This window comes from Drosophila suzukii, chromosome 3 (genome assembly GCF_043229965.1).
Source record: "Drosophila suzukii chromosome 3, CBGP_Dsuzu_IsoJpt1.0, whole genome shotgun sequence".
In the NCBI taxonomy this organism is placed as follows: Eukaryota; Metazoa; Arthropoda; class Insecta; order Diptera; family Drosophilidae; genus Drosophila; species Drosophila suzukii.
Window position 1 is genome coordinate 69,892,947 of NC_092082.1, and position 22,397 is coordinate 69,915,343.

General features: G+C 42.1%; 3 protein-coding genes across 18 annotated transcripts in view; all 3 read left to right on the forward strand.

Moving 5' to 3' along the window:
- kmr (pleckstrin homology domain-containing family A member kramer) overlaps positions 1-14,532 on the forward strand; it is a 55,881-nt gene extending 41,349 nt beyond the window's left edge. For 7 of the 16 annotated variants that reach the window (XM_036816994.3, XM_036816989.3, XM_036816990.3 and 4 more), the window contains 2 exons: positions 1,345-5,072; positions 5,505-5,645. In XM_036816994.3, coding sequence (XP_036672889.3) covers positions 1,345-4,805 — 3,461 coding nt within the window. In that variant the 3' untranslated portion in view covers positions 4,806-5,072; positions 5,505-5,645. Of the gene's footprint in view, positions 1-1,344; positions 5,073-5,502; positions 5,798-6,500; positions 6,639-6,803; positions 7,098-7,155; positions 7,396-8,029; positions 9,365-9,562; positions 9,746-9,807; positions 9,901-9,959; positions 10,078-10,403; positions 10,844-11,131; positions 11,603-12,569 lie in introns of those variants that run through there. The other 9 variants (XM_070995943.1, XM_070995938.1, XM_070995939.1 and 6 more) reach the window with 9 other exon arrangements.
- A 2,219-nt stretch (positions 14,533-16,751) lies between these two features.
- Positions 16,752-18,508, forward strand: LOC108015635 (uncharacterized). The gene is made up of 4 exons (XM_036817003.3): positions 16,752-16,913; positions 17,004-17,077; positions 17,159-17,493; positions 18,244-18,508. Exons 1-4 carry the CDS (start codon positions 16,890-16,892, stop codon positions 18,447-18,449), a joined length of 639 nt encoding a protein of 212 aa, XP_036672898.3. The 5' UTR covers positions 16,752-16,889; the 3' UTR covers positions 18,450-18,508.
- A 409-nt stretch (positions 18,509-18,917) lies between these two features.
- Cht5 (Chitinase 5) lies at positions 18,918-22,285 on the forward strand. Its single transcript, XM_036817002.3, has 7 exons — positions 18,918-19,069; positions 19,456-20,077; positions 20,460-20,583; positions 20,681-21,172; positions 21,231-21,422; positions 21,503-21,691; positions 21,972-22,285. The coding sequence occupies exons 1-7, from the start codon at positions 19,066-19,068 to the stop codon at positions 22,125-22,127; spliced, it is 1,779 nt and encodes a 592-aa protein (XP_036672897.3). The 5' UTR covers positions 18,918-19,065; the 3' UTR covers positions 22,128-22,285.
- The last annotated feature ends 112 nt before the right edge of the window (positions 22,286-22,397 follow it).

The window sequence follows — 22,397 nt, forward strand, 5'->3', positions numbered from 1 at the left end:
CGTGCGCATAAACGTAGCAAGTATCTCTATCTGCATCAGTATCGTATCGTATCCGTAGTTGTATCTCTATATATGTATCTGTATCTGTAGCTGTAGCTAACCGTGATGCTCTGTTCTGCGCTCCTTATTTTACTTTTATTTTTATTTTTATTTTTACCTTTAGTTGCTCTTGGCTTTGCTTTCAGTTAGTTGCATGTTATGTGGCGGGCCTTGAGCTGCCTGCTTTTGCTTTACTTTGTAGTCAGAACAAGATGCTTACCAGTAATTGCAAACTGCGTTGACCTTTCGCTTGAGGATGTTAGAAATCTATAAATAAAGGACCGCAGCTGCCCCTGACAGGCCCATTTTGCTATGACATAATTGTGAAAACCCTCTGACCATTAACTATTTATAAGCCTTAACCATTTCAATGCTAATTTATCATGTCCACCAGACGCCAGACTAAACAATTAAAAGCTTCATGTAGTTAATATTTGTGTGCTCTACACTTTTGTGTGGCCTTGTTTTATGTTTTAATAAATATGGTTAATTTGAATGTACACAACAGAAAGCAATTTATGTCGCAAATCGAAACCTTCCTGCCGTGCGCACACAATACAAATATATATCTATGCTGCAGAGGCAAATTGAAAAGTATCGAGTAATTAATTTAGAAGAGCTGCCAAAAAGTAGGCAACGCATAAAACCAAATTCTGGCCAGTAGCAAAAGTGTTTGGTCAATACTAAAATCGAAATACACCAACACACACACTGAACATTTTTGTTTGCCTTTATTTGATTGCAAAAAGGAGGCTTAAACGAAATACCAATATTTCTGTAGTCCATAAATCTCTACCTCCTCTCTCTCTTTATTTTTGGAAATCTCTATCTTTCATGGGTTTAGTAAACATTTTTGGCGTATTTAGTTTCGTTTCGGATTTGTTTCATTCCATACCATACATATATATTCGTTTTCCCATCATGACAACCGGGTGCTTGGTATTTCCACTACTAAATGCCGCTGTAAACTTCGCACTAAAACCCAAAAACAAACAAATAAACCAAAAACAAAATAAAACTCAAACTCAATCTGGGCTCATAGCGCAATCGACCACCCATTTGATTGATTTTAATTACACATACCAAAAACCAGCAAGATATACAAATATGTTTTATATTTCTTCTTTTTCCATACATATATAAAATAAAATTCGTTGTGTATACGTTGAATTTTGTAATTCTTAAAAACAAAAAATCCAAAAAAAATAACCGAAAAAAAAACAATACCTCAATTTGTAAATGCTGTAAATGTAAAACAATGAACGAAAACTCGCAAAAAACATTAACAAAACGCACGAATCGCAGCTGGGACTGTGGATGATAGCATGTATAGTGCGACGGCAGGAAGGTCATCGATAAAGACAGAAACCGAAACAGAAACAGAAACAATATTATCAACAACAACAACAGCAACAACAGCGGCGTTAGCAATAACAAGTGTTAGCAGTAGCAGAAATTTAGAGAGTCCCAAAACAACAGAAACATCATCATCATCATCTGCATCACCCAAAACACCTGGCAATGCGAAATTCCAACTAAAGCCCATTTTGAAAGTGCATGAGGCTGGTAAAACCCGCATTATTCAGGTGCAACCCAAACAGCTGGAAGAGAGGCCAAAACTCAGATTGCAATTGCCCAAGGAGGAGAAGGAGAAGGAGGATGTGGATGGGGATACGGAGGATGCAGAGCCTGTGCCCATTGTGCCAAAGAAAACAGCCCCCAAGTCGCCGCAGAATGCCAATTATGTGCCTGTGTACAACAATAAGCTGGTCAGCAACTACGAGAACATGGACTTTGCCAAGGCCCCAATCCCCGAGAGCAAAGCCCCCGACAGCCAGGCAGCGATTACGGATCCCGAAGAGACGCCCATGCTGATGCAACTCAAGTTGTTCAAGGAGCAGCAGGAACAGAGGCAGGAGCAACAACTGGAAACGGAGGAGGACCTGACACCCACGGCGGAAAGTAAATCCATGCCGGGGGAGGCGATGGCAGAGGATTCGTATGAGGAAAGTAGGGATGGACAGGAGGAATCGGAGGAACAGAGGTTAGACGACGAAGAAGATGAGAGCACGGCCTGCGAGGAGTACACAGATGATGATATAGACGAGGCCCTGGCCCAGGATGATGAGGATGAAGCTGTCTTCGAGGAGGCCGATTCCCAGGAACTCAGGGAGGAGCGGGAAATGCAGCAGATATACGTGAACGAACCCATCACACCCACCGACCAGCAGTTCGACGAAAGTCACTATCTGCCCATGACGCCCAAGAAGGTGGAACTGGGTCAGCCAGGGGTCTTGACCCTCGTCTGCACCCATGAGTCCTACGCAGAGGAAGAGGAGAATCACTATGTAGAGATGACCAAGGGCATCCAGGACGAGGATTGTAGGAGCAACTATGAGATCATGTGCCTGGCCAGCACCAGTTCGAGTGCCTTTAAAGAGACTAATAAAACGGAGCCTGTCTATATGGAACTGGCAGGGGTTAAGGCTCCTCCGGCTCCGCCCAGCAACGAGGAAGCCCACTGCTCTTCGGGTCGTTCCACCCTGAAGAAGGGCAAGAAATCCGGTTCCGAGACCCTGAAGAAGAAGACCAAGAAGCGGCAGGGCAAGGACATGCCGGACATCCTGAAGCCGACCAAAAGCGCTCTGGCCAGCGATAGTTCGGATGCGGATGACGAGAGCAGCCGGCAGCAACTGGAGGCCAAGAAACTGCGCTCCAGATCCCGCTTTAGTTTGTCGGATACCTTCAGACCAGCATCGTATTATCTTGGAGCCTCCACGCCAATGAACAACTATGCCGAGAGTTCGGATAGTGAGATATTACCACCACCGCCCATACCAGATTCACCACCACCCATGGAGGAACTAAAAACGGAGGAGATCTTCTCGTCGGAACATTATGATACGGTGAAGCGAAAGGATAGTAATACCAAGGTCAACTTGTCTTATGAACAACTACCTAAGATGCATGCGAGCAATACCTCCCTGAACTTACCAAAAGCAGTGCCCAGTCCTACCCTGAAAAGTAGTCGTCTTTCCCTACCCGACCATTTTACCAAAGTGCGGATGACACCACAAAGATTGCTAGTTCCTCAGCAGCAACATCATGCCAGAACCTTATCGGACTCCAATTATAGTGGTCAATTAACAGATAATAGTAGTTCCCGCACCTCTTCGGATCTGGATCTATATCGTAGAAGGGGTACTAGTAATAATTCCCTGCCCCTGAGCAGTGAAAATGAGTCCGTGGAGTTCAGACAGAGATCGGATTCTGAGCTAGATCGTCAGCGTTCGAGGAGACCCTTGTCCCAGGAATCCATCAGCGAGATTGAATCCCTCAGTGAGCAGTTCGAGGAAACCCTGAGTAGTCATGAGCTGGACACCTACCTGAGTCACCTGCACCTGTCCACTGGCCAAACCACGCCCACCAGTCACCTGCTAAATGATGCCAATGCCGCCGCAGGAGCTGATATACTAACCAACCTTATAAAGCCACCTAAAACATTCCGAAATACCGAGGACGAGGAACAGCACTTCTATGGCAACATACACTTTCTCTCCTCCACCGACTCCATTCAGCAGTTGGGCGGCGAGGGTGGAGCAACTGCAGCTGCTCTAAGGATAATCCATAGTCGGAACAACAGCAACATATCCACCCAATCCGCTCCTTACTACTACTCGGAGTTGCCGGCACCTCCACCTTTAAATAATCAGCGGGATATCCATGCCCATGGCCTTAATATAGCCCACATACACAATCCCATCGATCGGCATCCTCAGCAGTTTAATGTGGACGCACTGGTGGACAAGGATCAGGCCATCGATAGCAAGAACATCTACTCCGGGCAGAAGGACAACCATGAGAAGCTGAGCAACAAGATTCTCAAGCTGAACAAGGCAAAGGAGCTGTCGGCGGAGATGGAGATGAGCAGCAGTGGAGGATTAGGAGGAGGAGGTAGTGGAGGTGGTGCACTAAACCAAGGTCCAGTGGTCCATTCATATCATATCACAACTACTAAAAACACAAATCTCGCTCGTAAGACGATTGGTGGTAGCCATAACCCGTCGGAAGATGGCAATCCTAACGAAGCTGGTGCTGGTGAAGATTCGGAGGAGGAGTTGCAGGCGGAGGAGGTGTCCATCCACAAGAGCCCATCAAATAATGTGCATCCCAACCTTTCAGTTCTAGGTGGCGAGCTGCTCTGGGAGGAGGATGCCCTGTGGCGGGAGAGCCTGCGACGGGTATCCCAGCGGCATGCCAGATCCCTGGATGATCTGGACAGGATTACGGCACCAGCTGCTCCCCTTTCGAGTACGCCCAAGGCCAAGTTGAGTCGCGAGGTGACCTATGTGAATGACAGCCAGAAGCCACGGCAGCATCCCCTATCCAACGAGCATGATGTGTATGTACAGCTCCTGGACAACTCCATCTCCTCCGCCTCGCTGTTGGGCCAGGACCAAACGGATTCCGATGTCTACGAGGTGCTGCGCGAGGAGACGGCCTCGAATTTGTCGCATAAGTCTAACGAGCTGGATCGCGAGACCATCCGGCAGTGGGATGCCATGTCCAGTGGGCTAATGAAGAGCCACCACAGCGGTGCGGAGACCACAGGAGGAGGAGGAGGAGGAGCCAGTGCATCTCCCCAAATGCCTCTCACCAGCAGTGTGCGCTCCATCGTCCAGCAGTTGAACAACACTTCCATGGACGATACCAATGGAAATCCCCTGGTGACGGGGAAAAAGTCGAGAGCCAACAATAACCACTGAAAACTGAAAAAACCCCCCCTCCTTGGGGCCCCGAAAAATATGCAATACTTTTCCGTAGTTTCAATTTAGCTTTCCGTTTTCACCATTTTTGGTTTGCACTCGGCAAGTTATTTTATGCCTCTGTTTGCCCATCATCATCATGTTTCCCCAGTTTTCACAGTTTTCCCAGCTAGATAGTGCTCTATTTGTTTTGTTGACTGTCACTGTTGTTGCTGTTGTTGTTGTCATTATTGTTGTGTTGTCTTGTTTTGTTTAATTAATCAACTGGTAAGCAAACTTATACATATATATTTATTTATCCAATTCCCCCACTTATCTCATTAAGTCATTGAATCGCTTGTATATACATACGCCAAACACACTCACAAATCTCACCCAAGCACACCCATTTGTAAAGTTGAACCAATCCATAGATAGATAGATACATTTTGGGCAGTTACAAATAGCCGTAGGAGCCAGCAGCTAAATCTATAGATAATGCAGATATTAGTAGCCAATTTCCATCTTCCAAAAAAATTACAAAAATAAATGAAATACAAACAGAGCCAAATTAAATATTCCGTACAACTGCTGGGCATTCGCTAACCGATAACTGATTGCTTTTCTAAATATTTCGCGCACGCATTGAAACTATTTTAAGCCCCGCCTTTTCTAAACTTTCTAAAATATTTGCCTAATTCAATCTCTATGACCTTGTAGCCTCGATTTCCGTGCGCAATGTGAACAATCTGCCCGTGGGCAATTTGACGGTGAAACCGGATCCTTCGGATGTCCAGCAGGAGTCCGCCTTTGCCCCATACTATGGCGGAGCGGCGGAGACCAAGTATGCCAAGAATACGGTGCTCACGGATCGCGGACTCTACGCCGGAAACGGAACTCCTAGTGGGCTGGCCACGTCCACGCCCCAAAATCACCCGCAGTTCCGGATGCGGCGCACCGGAAGCAGGGCGGAAATCGATATGCTGGAGCGGGAGACAAGCAGCCAGATCAGGGTGAGTCCATCGAGGAAAACACTTAATCGGATTTCAGAATATTACCATTATTTTGCATTGAAATCTGAACCATTTAAAGGACACAATCATAACCTGTGACTTTTTAAACGGCATCAATTGAGAGCTTGACATTAAAAGCGAAGTTTAATATTTTTTATATATCCCTTTAGTAAATCAAAACTCCATAGATTCAATATTTTCATTTATTTTTGCAAAGGGTTGAAGTATTAAAATCTGCACTGGGTGGAATGCTGTTACGTAGAAATATAATTTCCATCTTAAAATATTTCCGCAATAAACCGAAATAGTTTCATTTCAAATTGAACTTTAGCCTGGAATGTATTCGTGCTTAAAATGTGCTCTGCAACATGTATGAAATGAATGACGAGAAATTCTATATTAGGATTCAAAGAAAAATAAAAGTATTTGCATACAAGCATATATTTGTTTTTGATAGGCGAATAAATGGTGCAGTATTTTTTTAATGACTTAAAATAGATCCTTGAAACTTAAACAAGCATTGAAAAAGGGGAATATTTAAATTAATAAATAGTAAAATATTTTTTTTATTTAATTAAGATAAGCCCTTATAATTACTACAAACATTTCAAAATTGAGAGATATGTAAGGGTAAATTCTTTGGATTATGTTACTTGGGCTACGGGTAAGAAGCACACCTAAAGTATATTTGACCAACCCACAGAACTTGGATGTGTCGGCCGGGGATCTGCTGAGTCGCACCCACGAGGAGCTTGTCCTCCTGCTGATCCAGCTGCGGAGGCAGAGCAGCCAGACTGCCAGGGCCATCGAGCAGTGCTGCAGCGATATTCACGACGTGCAGGTGGATAAACGAATCTATTCTATGTTTATCGTTGGGCGGTTTTGGCTAACTTCCGGTGCTGGTTCTGTGACTAATTCTACATTTTATCTATCTAATTTTTATAAATAATAACAAAATATTAAAAATTCCTAAATTCTAACTTTATATAAATGGAATCCTCTACAGAATCGCCTACGCAGTGCCGAGGGCTTGACCAGAGCCGAAAGCATCCAGCGATTGGACTACTTGAAGCAGCACCTTTTGGACCTGGAGCGGCATTACGAGAAGAGCAAGCCACTGGTCAACTTGGTGGACAACATGGTCAAGCTGGGATCACTATATCGCAATGATGCTAATGGCAGGGTTCAGCCCGCCACTTTGGATCGCCTGGAGTTCAATCAAAGGATGCAGGAGCGTCAAATGCTGCAGGAAGAACAGCAGCAGTGGGAGCGTCTCAGTCCCAATCAGGCGGAGTTACAGGTGGGTTTACTTAAGATAACTTTAATAAAATCTATAAAATACATTATATGATTTGCAGGCCAAGGTGCGTGAGCTCTACCAACTAGATCAGCTGCTGCAGGAGGAATCTGGAACTCTGCAGAGTCTCCAGCGGGACAAGGAGGACCTCGAGCGGGCCTTGGGAGGATTGAGGGCCCGCATCCACGACAGCAATGCCACGCCCATGGCCCTGGAGGCGGCCAAGAAGCAGCAGCACATCCTGGAGCGCGAATTGTCGCGGGTCCATCAGCTGCTGGCCGAGAACTCAAAGGTATCCAAGGTGCCTAGTAGAAGTTTTTTGCATTCCGTGTCCACCTGCGTGTTATTTGTCTGCTTGAGCTTCGCATGTCGCTTATGTAACTAACCAAAAACTAATTTTTAAATCCAGGATTGAGCACCGTAAGATTACTTCTTAAAGGAAATAGGAAATATTATATTAAATTGCAAGTCAGAACGATTAATATCACCTTTATTGATCCATTTCTTACTGAGCAAACTCAACCATTTAAATTATTTTTTCACCCTAGCTTACTATACTTTACAGTTTAAATCAAGAAGTTTTAATTGCGTTAGGTAGAGTTAATTGTTAAATTGATTGTGCATTTCAAAAACAATAGACCTATATCAGGTCTTACATTTAAGATAAAGGTAAATCAAAAGACACAGTTTTTTAAATTGAAATAAATTTGATTGGGGGTTAACTGTGGTTTAGTGAGTAAAATATATATTTTGTATTACCAGAGTATAGTTTTCTTCACTTATTTTAAAAATAACTCAGTTAGCTTAATCTTTAATCCAGAGCTCAACAAAATAGGATTAATGCAAAAGACTTCTCATGTTTGTGGCCTCTGCTGCATGTGCCATTGCCAGAACCCAAGGGCCAAGATCAACTAACCCCTAATCCTACCTTGCAGAAACTGGAGCAGACAGTGGCGGGAAATGCTCGCCTGGAGCAGGAGCTCCTCCTCCTCCGTCAGAAGGTGCAGGCCACCCGGGGAGGAGCAGCCACCAATGGCATGGGCGGCGATGGTCCGCACATCAATGGGGATGCCTCCGTTTTGGCCTCGGAGCTGGAGAGGGTTCAATCCCTGGTGGGCGATATGCAGAGACAGCGCCACGAACTCAGCTCGGCGGTTCGCCAGCTGACGGAGAACTCGACCAGGCTGTACCAAGAGATTGGCAACAAGGAGATGAACGGCGGTGGATCCACCAATGGCAGCCTGAAGAAGCGCAGCAACTCCACCAGTTGGACGGAAACCGATCTGGACGCCAATATGCTGCGATGCGGAAGTCGCCAGCAGCTGAATGACTCCACTCTTAACCTATCCACACCCCTCTATGTGGACACCAATAGCTTCACCAAGTTGAGTGATTATAACCGATACAATGGAGGCGGAAGCAGCGATGCCCTGGAGATGAGCGGAGTGGACAGCGATGGCTTCCTGGACAGCAATCCCTTTGCCATTGGCCTGGAAAAGCCGGAAATCAAGACGGTGAGGATTGTGAAGCGGGAATCGGAGCGGCGAAATCGCGATCGCAGCGAAAGGGGTCTCAGCAGCTCCATCCAGAATCTGGATCAGGTCTTGGAGGAGGAGCAGTATGCCCAGCAGCAGAGGGAGCAGCAGCTGTACGCCCAGAACCTGGAGGAGCAGATGAGCAATGGCCACCAGAGTCGCTCAAAGTCGCTGCCGCGCAACTACAGTGAGCCCCCCAAGCAGAGGCACAGTCGTCACCTGAATGGCAAACAGCAGAATGGCCATCACTATAACAATGGCTTCGACTATGATCGGAACAGCAACTATGAGCACCAGCCACCGCCACCACCGGCACCCCAGAGCAATGGACACCACCATCATCCGCCGAGGGAGCACCGGGAGCAGAGGGAGCACCTGAATCCCCTGGCCAATGCCTACTTCGCCAAGCAGCTCCAGCAGCAGGTGAATCCCTCCAGGGACAGTGCCCGAGTGGCTCTGCGCACCAAGACGGACTCCCTGCAGAGCCTCAACAAGAGCCTCACGGACATCAGTCCGGAGCCGGTGTTCCAAAGCGTGGCTGCCCGCCAGATCATTAACGAAATGTCCGCCGGATCGGCATCGGAGGACACCGAAAAGGTGGTGGAGAAGGTGCCACCACATCACAAGCATCGCAGGGCGGTTCCAAGGGAAAAGAGGCGACACTACACTGCGCCAAATAATGTGAATCAGAAGGCCATGGAGAAGGTGCAGGCCGAGAACGATATGAATCGAAATGTAAGTGTTTGGTTAGAAGGGAAAATGTAAATCTGTGGTTTGTGTTAATCTATATTCTCGTAACTAAGAAGCGAATCCGTTCGTAACTAAGAATCAAGGCACTTTAAAACCCACTTAAATTACACTATTGAAACTTAACTCAATTTCTATAACTCTATATAGATTTGCTAAGGTATATATATTTCTTTACATTTACAGAACACCAACTGGCGGGCTCGCGATGATCTGGACATGGAGGTGGCCCTAAGACCTCGAATGAATGCCCCCGATGTGGTTCGTTCTGCTCTGGGACAGGGAGAAAAGATTTCGGAGAATACCATAGACAACTTGCTACTGGCACCCAACAAAATAGTCATACCCGAGCGTTACATACCAGAAACAGTAAGTGGAAGATGATTAAAAATATACTTAAATAATTAAATAATTCATGAAAATCCAAATAGACGCCCGAACTGTCGCCGGAGGAGAAGAAGCGTCGTCAGGAGAAGGTCGAGTCCATCAAGAAAATGCTGGCCGAGGCGCCCATTAGCAGCAATGTAAGTTTACGATTTTGTTATATAATCGCTAAGATATAGTTAAAAAATAATATTTTCAGGAAAATGAAAGTCTGCCACCTAGCAAAATCAATGCCGAGAAGAAGCAGCGCGAACACCTGTTGCAACTCAATCAAATCCTGGCCCAGCAGGTGATGCAGGTCAGCAAGATTGTGGCCGGTAAGTAGAGTCATCCTCGGATCCATTTAGGTCTCCTACCAGATAAACTTTGTGTTAAGTTCCAATCGATATCCTAAAAAATAAATCCCCTTTAAAACGTATACGCAATGCCTTGCAAGTTGAGTTTATGTTTCATGTTTATGTTCTTACTAATATGCTCTCTCAAAATCTCAAACATATAGACCCCTGTGTTATTTATCTATATGTATATAAGCGTTATGCAGTGTAATCTAACCATGCCAGCAGATCCCCCATTTCAAACTGTCAACTCTATGCTCTTCTAATCTCTATATATGTATCTTCTTTCAACTCTTTCTGATTTCTAGATTATTAATGATAAAACATATCATATGCATACCATCTAATCTAGAGCGATAAGCCCCCGTTCGAATAAGAGTTCTAAGATCATGCCCCCCCCACCCACATTGCGTGCTAATCACCGGCGTCGTTCGTCAAGTTCATAACCCCTTCTCACAAAGACACACCATTCAAAACCCAATCACCTACACAATATTCAGACATTTTCAACAGTCAATCGTACATTTGAAAACCTGTGGCCCACATTGCCCTCTCATGCATTCGCATTCGCATCTGCACCCGACCAGTTTATGTATAATTAATCATAAATTAAGTAACCATTGATGAGAGTTCTATGAACTTTGTCAAGATTGAATTCTCCAAATATTGCGCATACGCAGTGTTAGCCTACCCACAAAACATATCAAGCTGCAAGTTGTCAGGAGCCTTAAACTTTAATTCAAAAATTGTTAAATAACTGGAAATAATATTTATCACTCCCCTTAATTAAATTATATTTATTTTATGAAGATATGTTTTGAATACCTTATAAATAGGGTGTTGATAAAATATTATAATGTTGTAATAGGGCCAGCAAAGAGATTTCATAAACATTCAAGAAATATTTGTTACAAAACTAACACCTACTTTAGATTTACTTATTATTATTTACACTTATATTATAATTGTATAATTTATGCATTTGCATTCGTTTAATTTACATGTTTGTCTTTATTTGTTTTGCATATTTTTCTAGGAAATCCCACTAGTCACAACTAATCCGCAAGTAGCCTGTCGAGTTGTTTCTGTTCACTTTTTGTGTTTACCCTTGCATTGCATTTAATTTTTGTTCACGTTGTGTTTTGCCAATCGATAACTGAGAGGGTTCGCATCACGATTCGCGATAAATGAGTTTGTTGTTCGAAGTTCGAAGCATACCAGACATACGTACATATACGCATACCTAGTATACAGTACACCCCAAGTATACAGTAACTACAAACAATAACACACGCGAAGTTGAGATTTACAGCATGCTAAACTCACATAAAAAACATAAAACTCACTCCAAACAAAACGCAACAATTCACAACAAGCAATACTAAAAACTATATATATATATAAAAACGACGACAAGAATAAACAGCAACGTAATAGCAACAAGAACAAGTACAACAACAACAAGCACAAGAACAACAACAACAGATATACGATTACGTAAGTCCAGGTTTGTACACATTTCGATTATACCGATATTCATAAATAAACAATAAACGAGTATATTGTAGCTTCCAGGCCTTGCATTTTGAATATAATCACGACCAAATCTCTGCTTAGCCTAGAAATGAAATATTGGCTAAATTAATTAACCTGCACGCCGTAATTATAATTTTAGACTTAAAGCTATACAGGAAATATGCACCCCCAACACTAACCCACTAAACCACACACAAGCCAAACTTACCAAACACTCAAAATTCAGAAAAAAATAGTCAAACACCAAAATAAGCACAGAATTTAATGTTTTCACCAAAGTGCAATTGTATTGGAAAATTAGGACAGAAAAGGGATCAAAATAATGACCAAATGATAGAAATATTACATATAATATAAAAACCTTATAGACATATGGAAATAAATATTATCCTTTAAATCTAAACATGTTAAAAATCTGTTCAAGAATTTTTTAAAATCGTAAATTAAAGTCACTAAGTCTTAGTGTTCTTTACAATTTTAATACCTACGAAGAAATAAATCAATTAAAATTTAATAAATTAAAACAACTGTCAGTTTATAAAAACATGCAATTTTACCAGAAATGTTTGCGAAGTTTCAAAAACCAATTTCATGCAAATGGCTTAGTTTCCAAACTAAATTTCTGCACTGCCTAACATGCTTATAAAAGTTGTCCAAAAGAGTCAAGAAGCGATAAATCGAGTAAGTATAAGCTCAAAGCACCAAGAAAACAGCTAAGACAGGAGTAGCAACAAACACAAACATACTACCAACAAAAAAGTTTAAAAAAAAGAAGAACACAAACCAAACACACACGATATATACTTCCGAATGGTTATCGGTGTACTTTTTTATATACTACAAAACTTTTACAGCACGCTTGGGAAGGTTTTTGGTCTAAGAAAATCCACATTTCCAACTTGGTGAACTAACTTTTGGCCCTTTTTGTCAACCCACAGAGAAAGCCATGTCGAAGGCGGCCGAAAGATCCAATCAAGATGACGAAAACCGATCGGAGTCACCAAGTGAACCACTGCCGATATTCCAGCAACGCGACAATTTTTACAGCTAAACGAGAACTACGTCAACTAATTAAACTAACTCCGATTGGCGAATATATTTATACTATTCAGGCACAATATCCGCTGCATTTATCTTGAGAATCAAACTAGGAAATTTGCTAACAATTTTAACCCAAAAATCGTATCAATTCTTAAATGTGACTGAGTTTTAGGGGCGTTATATATCTGAGAAAGTTGAAAAGACCACGAAAGATCGAAAGTCAGCGGGGGTGGGGGAATTAAACGAATTTTTGCGAGGCGATTGTTATTGCGTAAATGATACTAAGCATATTATTATATATATACAACATATACAATATGGAAATCAAAGATTCAACATATCACTGTAAGCGTGTTACAAGTCATTTAAACGATATCAATTACACACAATTAGCGAGCGTTCTTGAACTGTAGGAAAATCGATATGGGTATAGATCTGCAAGGGATCGACAATTATGTACGATCCAAATCGGAGTTGAGGCGAATCAAATACGTTCCTGTTGGGCTTACAAAGTAGAGTGGCAGGTCAAAACTTATTCACGACAACTAATACAATAACTTTAAAGACTTTTGTAACGGACTTTTCGAGAGTAGCGCATTTTCTCTACAAAAAGGAACAAACAAAACGAACAAAACCAACCAACCAAAAAGCAGTTACATTAATTGAACCACTTTTGGAGCCAATATTAATGCATTTGATATGAACAAGTTTTTAAGATCAGTCAGCAGAATATCAACAGCAGTGGCATCAAACCGTTAGTTAGGGACTCTAGTCCGAACCCGATACCATCATTCCTAAAGGACGGAAAACAGAAATCTGGCAGAACACAGCACGGCGCACTCAGAGCACTTCGAACCTTCGCAACTTTTCCCAAAACGTACCTATCGCAATTATTAATAATGGACTAATATGAATACACAACTGAGGAAATATAATTCAATTGTATTTAAACGAGAACATACATATAAATGGCAACGCTGAATTACGACATGCATATATTAATTTAAAGCTATACATATTTAAACGAGCATAATGCTATAATATACACAAACGTACACATAATTATTTAAATGTAGGTCAATTAGCCGGGCAATTAAAGGGAAGCGGTTGAAATCAAATATTTGATCATGTTGATGAATGTTTTTAAAAAAGAAAATAAATTGCAATACAAGTCAATGGATAAATTATACGCAATCGCTGGTTGAATTTAATGTCTATGGAAACTTTAAAAGTTATTGAAATCGCATAGCTCTATTCACAATTATACATACAAAAAAATAATCGTACTAACCCACAAGAACAACGACGAGCAAAATGTTTATAGAAGAGATAATCTAAACGAAAACGATCCCTGCAAAATTGTACAAAAATATATTTTAAGTTCTTAGTCTTTAGTTGTTATTATCTATTTGCTACGTATGGTTTAAGGTTCTTTTATCATTATCGCTAAGTTCCCAATGATTCCACAAGTTGTTTGTACATTTCGCGGTGCTATATGGATGTGTATATGTAAATTATTTGCTCTCAAGTTTTCCCCTAAGTTTGCGCACCCACAGAAAAAGTTAAGGCAAAGTCAAAGTATATATACGTAGACACACTGTCAGATATGTAGATTGTCGGCTTAAAATTGCTACTGCACCAGGCATAGAAGCACGCATACTCCCCAGATACCGAAAGTAGGGGGGAAAAAACATCTAAGAAGAAAGAAAAAACACACTCAACAAATATTTATTGCATATATATATATAGATATACATAAACATATACATATAAACTGTACGTCATAATATGATAAGAGTTGAAGACGATAAACTGCGAACGAGAAATGTTATCAATAAAGATTTTAGTTGAAAATTCAAATGCGCCTTTGTTTTCAATTTCATTGTAACAGCCCGAAGGTTTCGCGGAACAGGAACTCGACTGCTCGACTGGTCACTTACTGCCCAGCCTTATGACGAATATCATTCCCAATTGCCGGCTAAATTCAAGATCAATGTTAAGGGGCCGATTCCCCGTCGTCATGAATCACAATGAATCCAGGCGCTGACAGCTCAACATTAAATATTTTCATTTTGAATTGTATTCTGGGCCGACGCCGTTGGCATGCCAAATAGACCCAGAAATCGCCGTAGAAGTTGGCTCTGCGGAAATGTGTGGGTGTGGAGATAGTAGAGATAGACATATCGGGAGAAATGTGGAGCATTCGATAACTTTCTAAAAGCACCGCCCCGATATCATATTACCATAATCGTGACTCTTGTGTCCACAAGGTGCGTGGTGATTAACCAATTAGTTTGGGTCAGGGTACACTGAGAACTTCTTCTCTTCACATCTTTAATATTAAATGTTTAAGATCTAAAAAATGTCTAAACAGTTCCCAAAAATAAACCTACGTTTTAAAGTACAATTCGCTCTATTTTAAAATTTGTTTTATATTTTTTTGGATTTGCTTAAACAGCTCTGAATAGTTTTCAAAAAGCAACGGCCTGATATCATATTAACATAATCGTGACTCTTGTGTCCACAAGGAGATGGATAATTAACCAATTAGTTTGGTTCCGAATACACTAAGAAATTTTAAAACAGAACATTTTTGTTTAATTTCGTAAATAAATATTCTTTAAATTTAAAAATAAAATTTAACTGTTTCCAAAAAGTTTTTAGAATTTATACAACTCTTCCTGATTTAAAAATATTGTTTATAGGAAATACCAACATAGCGAATTAAAAAAAAAAACAAGGAAGAACGCTATAGTCGAGTACCTCGACTATCAGATACCCGTTACTCAGCTATATGGAGATATGCAAGCAGCAAAGCGAGATTAAAATGCGCCACCTACCGGCGGTATACAGATTTAAGCGTTATGGGCGTTAGAGTGGGCGTAGCAAATTTTTTTTTGGATCAATCGATAGGTATCGACGAGACCAATACATTTCAGTTACAATTTTTTATCTAGCATGAAAATTGTGGGCGTCACAGGTTTTCGCGGTTTGTGGGCGTTAAAGTGGGCGTGGCAAACTTTTTTTTGGGTCAATCGATAGGTATTGATGAGAACAATAAATTTCAGTTAAAATTTTTATTCTATCATCAAAACTGTAGGAGCCACAGTTTTGGGCGGTTTGTGGGCGTTAGAGTGGGCGTGGCACTGTGCCGAAACAAACTTGCGCTGCGTAAGAAGCTCAGGAATCTGCACGCCAAATCTCAATAGCCTAGCTCCCATAGTTTCCGAGATCTCAGCGTTCATCCGGACGGACAGACAGACGGACAGACGGACAGACGGACAGACGGACAGACGGACAGACGGACAGACGGACATGGCTAGATCGACTCGGCTAGTGATCCTGATCAAGAATATATATACTTTGTGGGGTCGGAAACGCTTCCTTCTGCCTGTTACATACTTTCCGACGAATCTAGTATACCCTTTTACTCTACGAGTAACGGGTATAATAATAAAAATTAAAATTTAATTCCCCAATCACAATTCTTTTTATTTATATTTTTTATTTATCAACTAAATATTATAGTTCATTTTAAATATGTGGTCAACTATTTCTTTCACTGAACATTTTTTAACTAGATTAGTATTCCTTATAGGTCTCTTTCACTTTTAAACTGATTAATAGTTAAGGGGAAACCCTCTCCAATTCGATTGATGAATAATAAAAGTAACATTAAGATAACTTTTTAAAGTATATTTCCTAACAATTAGCCACAAGTACGATAATCTGAGAGGTTTTCGCCCTGCATCGCAACCTCTCTCAATGGGCTTCAATTCAGCGACCGCAAAATTAGCAACACTTTGTCACATTTATTGGCAATTAATGTACGTTTGCGGCTATTCCGTACCAAAATCAGCCCATTGCAGGCCAGGCTAATTACAAAACGCTCAAAAGACCAGCGACTTATGAACGACTGTAGTCGCGTATGTAAATGGGTATTGGATATAAAAAACCTGAATTATCATTGACCGATCAGGTTTATGATGCGCACAAAAACAACTCAAAATCTGAGTGAGTAAGGGAGCAGCAGATAAAAAATAAAAACCCCGACATGCGACATTGTCCAAGTATTAATTGTGCGGAATAAAGTGAGTCGTACGGCAAGATTTAGTCGATTCTGTGCGGCTAAAGAGCGCGGTTCAGGCGAAACGTTCAAGGAAGATAAACTGTTAAACTGCAGCAGTCCAAGGGAATCGGCATACCATACCAACAGCATGTTAGCCTCAGTTCCCGTCCGTGTAAGTCCAGAGCTCGTAAATCCTCCAACCCAATCCAAATGCAAAACCAACCCAATCCAACCCCATTTCAATCCCATATATTTCACCCAGCTGGCGCTGTTCGCAGTGATAAGCTCACAGAGTCTGCAGCTTCAGGCTGCTCCGTTCCCAGGAATCGAGAATGCGTCAGTATCCGTATCTGTTAGCTCCGTATTTTCTGCACTTCACCTGGTTGTTTTTTTTTGTTGCCCTGCTCCCTCTTTCAGTGCCTTTGCCAGCCAAGATTTATTGGCCGAGGAATCGGCACCCGTTTTTAGCCAGGTCCACGTCCAGCACAATCGGCATCGTCGCCATCATGGGGACGGCAATTACCACGGGCACCACCATCACAAGCGGCACAGGGATCACCACTTCCCGGCTCCCGACTGCCATCACCCGGGCGGATTTGGATTTGGATTTGAGCATCCCCCACATGGACCGCCGCGACCCCACAGATTCGGATTCGAGCCACATGGCTTCGAACCCTTTCCTAACGCCTTTGGAGCCCCGGACTACGAAGAGCACCAGCGACCTTTTAATGCTGAATTGGAACCATTCAAGGGTGAGCATAGTTTACTCTAATAATCTCCATTAAGAAAATGAAAGCATTCGTTAGAACCAAAATTTCAAGTTTAAAGTCACTATCAGGATGAAAAAGAGGGAAGGAAGTGTGTTTGGTCTTATGTATTTCACTATCTTAGGAGCAAATCAATAGTTCCTACTTTATCAAATTTTTTGGATCTTAGTATTGTAATTGTGTACCTACATATTTACTATAATATTTGCCAAATTAAAGTATTGCTAAGAAAGTTATGATACAGTACATATATATACATATATATACACGACTCTTACAATGTATTTTAAACAAGACTTCTAAGAAATTGTTATCATTGTGTGAGGTGTCGACTAAATAGTTTTCCTTGTTTATTCTTCATTTAATTGTAAAGCTATATTATAGAAATAAATTTTCCTGTTCTTTTGGTTTTTGGATAAACATTTCTCTATCGTTGATTTACACGTTTAACTTGTATTTACGCAAACAGTTAGTCACAAAGAAACCCTATTAAGGCACTTAAAGTGTAATGAATGAAAAAATGGTTAAAATATCTTTGCTTTGATCAATCGAATATTCTGGAAGTCCTATTATTATATTACTGTTTTGAATAAATATGTTATTTATATTTATTTATATGTTACTGAAATCCTTATATCAGAGCCACTTATATTTCAGAAGTCCATTCTATTCCACTCTTCTATTTATAAAAGCCTTTAAAATGCCAGATATAATCAGTGCACTCATTTATTTCAGATGACAAAGGAGGATCTCAAGTGGCTCCCAGACAGCCCAGCTCAAGCAGTGTAGCTCCACCACCTGCGGCTCCGATTACTCCATCCTCAACCACCAGCACCACCACCTCCACCACCAGCACCACCTCCACCACTTCAGCACCCATCTCTTCCAGCACCGAAGAAGCCCCCCTGGCCATCGACATACGCATTGGCTCCGAGACCTAGACCTAAGCCTCGACTCTATTTTATATCTCGTGACATTAAAGTTGCTACCAAAACCACAAGTTATCTATCCATTACCATTATAATCGGCCAGCGAAGCCTGGATGCGCACAGCGTAACATTATCCAGGCCACTCGCAGGGATCTTTTTAGGGCCCTGCCTGACATATATATGGTAATTCTAGAGCATAAACAACACGCAGGGGGTGACAGTAAGATAAAATGCGAATGCAAAACAATCGGAAAGAAAGTGGTAAGACAACACAAAGAGCTAAACCGATCTGGAAATGAGCACAGTCAGTCAGCAGAGGCAAAACAAAAGCCCCTTCCACGCCCCGCGACCATTCCCGTAAAGTTGCGATTCTTCGGAGAATCGCACACCTCTCACGCACTCTACGCAGGAACAAAGACGCAATCCAAGAACCGGACTGCAAAAAAGAGTATATCGAGACAACCGCCTCCCACTATAAAAGTCGAGCTGATCGCGAGCTGGACTGTCATTTGACGCCAAACGAGCGTCGCACGCAGAACTCGAGATTCGAGATTCCCCCGATTTCGGTTTACACATATATTCAAATCAATTCTTTGGTTATCGTCGCTTCGTGGAGGAGCATTAAGAAATGGGTAAGCCTGACCGTGCATACAAAGTGCAAATCGGTGAATGAACTTGAGGCGTGCAGCATTATGGACACATAACCTTAGCTGTTCCATAAATTCGAACCCTCGCAGTGGGACGATAAGAGACTCGAACTACATTCAATTAAAAATGCAGCTCACGTTGATCTCGAAAAACAAGTCTTAACTGGGAACGGGAGAGGCTTTTACGATTCTTTGACTGGGAAAAAGCAAAACAGTCGGGAGCCTCAGTATTTCAAAATAACATAATGGTGTGCTTAAAAATAAACAAAGTTTAATTTTTAAGGTGTGGACTTACCAGGAATTTCTGAGGATTATGTGTTAAGATCATATCGACATCATATTATTTTAAACACTGTTTATTCTGATCTTAGTGCATCATTTGGCGCTCCTGCTCCTCGGAGTGCTCTCTTCCTGGCCAGCTGCAACTTTGGCCAGTGATCAGCCTTCTCGAATCGTCTGCTACTTCAGCAATTGGGCGGTATATCGCCCTGGTATTGGTCGATATGGATTGGAGGATGTGCCCGCCGGTATGTGCACCCATATCATCTACTCCTTCATCGGTGTTAACGACAAGAGCTGGGATGTCCTGGTGATCGATCCGGAATTGGATGTCGATCAAAGGGGCTTCAGCAGGTTCACAAAGTTGAAGAAGATCAATCCCGATGTAAAGTTGGAGATTGCAGTGGGTGGCTGGGCCGAAGGTGGCTCCAAGTACTCACAAATGGTGGCAGTTCGAGAGCGGCGACAGAGTTTCATCCGCAGTGTGGTACGCTTTATGAAGCAGTACAATTTCGATGGTTTCGATCTGGACTGGGAGTATCCCGGGGCCACAGATCGCGGTGGCTCCTTTAGTGACAAGGACAAGTTCCTGTATTTCGTTCAGGAGCTGCGACGCGCCTTCGATCGCGAGGGTTTGGGATGGGAAATCACCATGGCGGTGCCGGTGGCCAAGTTCCGACTGCAGGAGGGTTACCACGTTCCGGAATTGTGCGAGTAAGTTGAATGCATTTTTATGATTTTATAAAAATTAGTGATTAAAAAAGTCTTAACGGCTTAAGGTTCTTAAACTCTCAAAAAATATATTTTTAGTAGGTATAACAATTTCCTTCTAAATTTTAGAATTGTATAATATTAAAATACAAAGGTATGCATTTATTTATTTTTTTATAACAATATTTATTTGTTAATTTCAAATATGTCTATGGTATTGACCAGAACTATTTTTACAATTTTGTAAGTCATAAATTCCATTTCATTAAGGTTATATTTTCCACAGAAACTATTTTAATACAAATTAAAGTTAAACTCCCTTGCAAAAGAGCTGTCGTTTTTCAGCAACTTTCATTCACGCTCTCATTATTGCCCACCTTTGCAGAGAGCTGGATGCCATTCACGCCATGACCTATGACCTGCGGGGCAATTGGGCCGGATTCGCCGACGTGCACAGTCCACTCTACAAGCGAAAACACGACCAATACGCCTACGAACGCCTGAATGTGGTAAGTGATATATATAAAAAGACATAATGGGGAAAGTGGGAAAGAGCAGGGGCGAATGCTGATGCTGGTGCCAAACTAATTAGCGTCGCCATTCAAGAACGACGGCCTCGCCTTGTGGGAGGAGATGGGCTGTCCGGCCAACAAGCTGGTGGTGGGCATCCCCTTCTACGGCCGGACTTTCACGCTGAGCAGTTCGAACAAGAACTACAACATGGGCACCTACATCAACAAGGAGGCGGGTGGCGGAGCACCGGGTCCCTACACCAACGCCAGCGGCTTCCTGGCCTACTACGAAATCTGCACCGAGGTGATGGACAAGTCCAAGGGATGGACCGTGGAGTGGGACGACGCCGGAATGGTGCCCTACACCTACAAGGACACCCAGTGGGTGGGCTACGAGAACGAAGCCTCCGTCCAGATCAAGATGGACTTCATCAAGCAGAAGGGCTACGCCGGCGCCATGACCTGGGCCATCGACATGGATGACTTCCATGGAATTTGCGGCAAGAAGAACGGCTTAACGCAGATCCTCTACGACAACATGAAGAACTATCGGGTTCCGGAACCAACAAGGGAAACTACTCCAAGGGTAAGTTGGGGTTCCTAAATCAGGAAATGGTTATATGATGAGTTTCTCTTCTTTTAAGCCTGAGTGGGCCAAGCCTCCAGCAACTCCTCCAAATCCGGATGAGGGCACTGTGGTGCAAACCCAACCAAAACCAACGATGGCTACTACTAAGAGGCCAAAGCCCAAGCCCAAGCCAACTTCAGTTGCTTTAAGCCCTACATCAGCTCCAGTGCCAACTGTTACTAGTACCACCCCAAAACCAACAACAAAGGTAATAACTTTTGAAAATTGTTATAAATAAAATTTTGTAAATATAGGTTTGTTAAATATTCCTTATTATTTACCTACCAGAAACCCAAAAAGCCGAAAAAGCCTACAACCACTACAACGACAACCACTGCCGCTCCGGAAAAGAACACTGAGGAGCCCGAAGAAGTTGTTGATCCTGAAGAACCCGAACAGGCTATGGGTTCCCAGTTTGATCCCAACGAAATCGATTGTACCAACCGCGACTTTGTTCCACATCCCAACTGCCGAAAGGTAAGTGCAAAAAATAACTTTGTTTTAAAAAGGTTCTTCCTCATAAATCTATGAAGGATTTAAAATAATCTTTATAAGCCTTATGTTCTTTCCTTCACAAAAAATCATTGCATACTTTATGGCATTATTTTTTGAAACGAACTAAAGTTGATCTTGTGACCAATTCCCTTTATTCAATTCGGAAGTGGAATATATATAGACTATCCCGCTACCACTTAAGAATGTTCCAGATTTTCAATATATTCTGTCATGTTACTAATAATCCCCTTTTCTCTACCAGTACTTCCGATGTGTCCATGGCAAACCCGTGGAATTCGAATGCAAGGAGGGAACAGCTTTCCACACTGTTTTGAATGTCTGCGATTGGATCGAGAATAGCGATCGCTACTACTGCACTCGTCTGAAGCAGAAGAAGGAGGGCAACGAGGCCCACTAACTGTCCCAAAATATACATATCTAAATTATTTAAAAACGAAAAATCTTCATGTACACTTAGAAATAGATGTTTAAGTATTTTAATTTAATAGCATCTTGGGGTTATAAAATAGATAACCAGACGAGACGAAAACAATAAAAATAAATTTGATTTTAAAATCGAATAAAGCAAGAACTAAATGGGCCGTTCAATGGAGGTGTGAGCAATCGTTTCTAGAATAAAACAATACGTGATGGGGCAGAACGTGTCTTACATAAGGCATGCTCGATG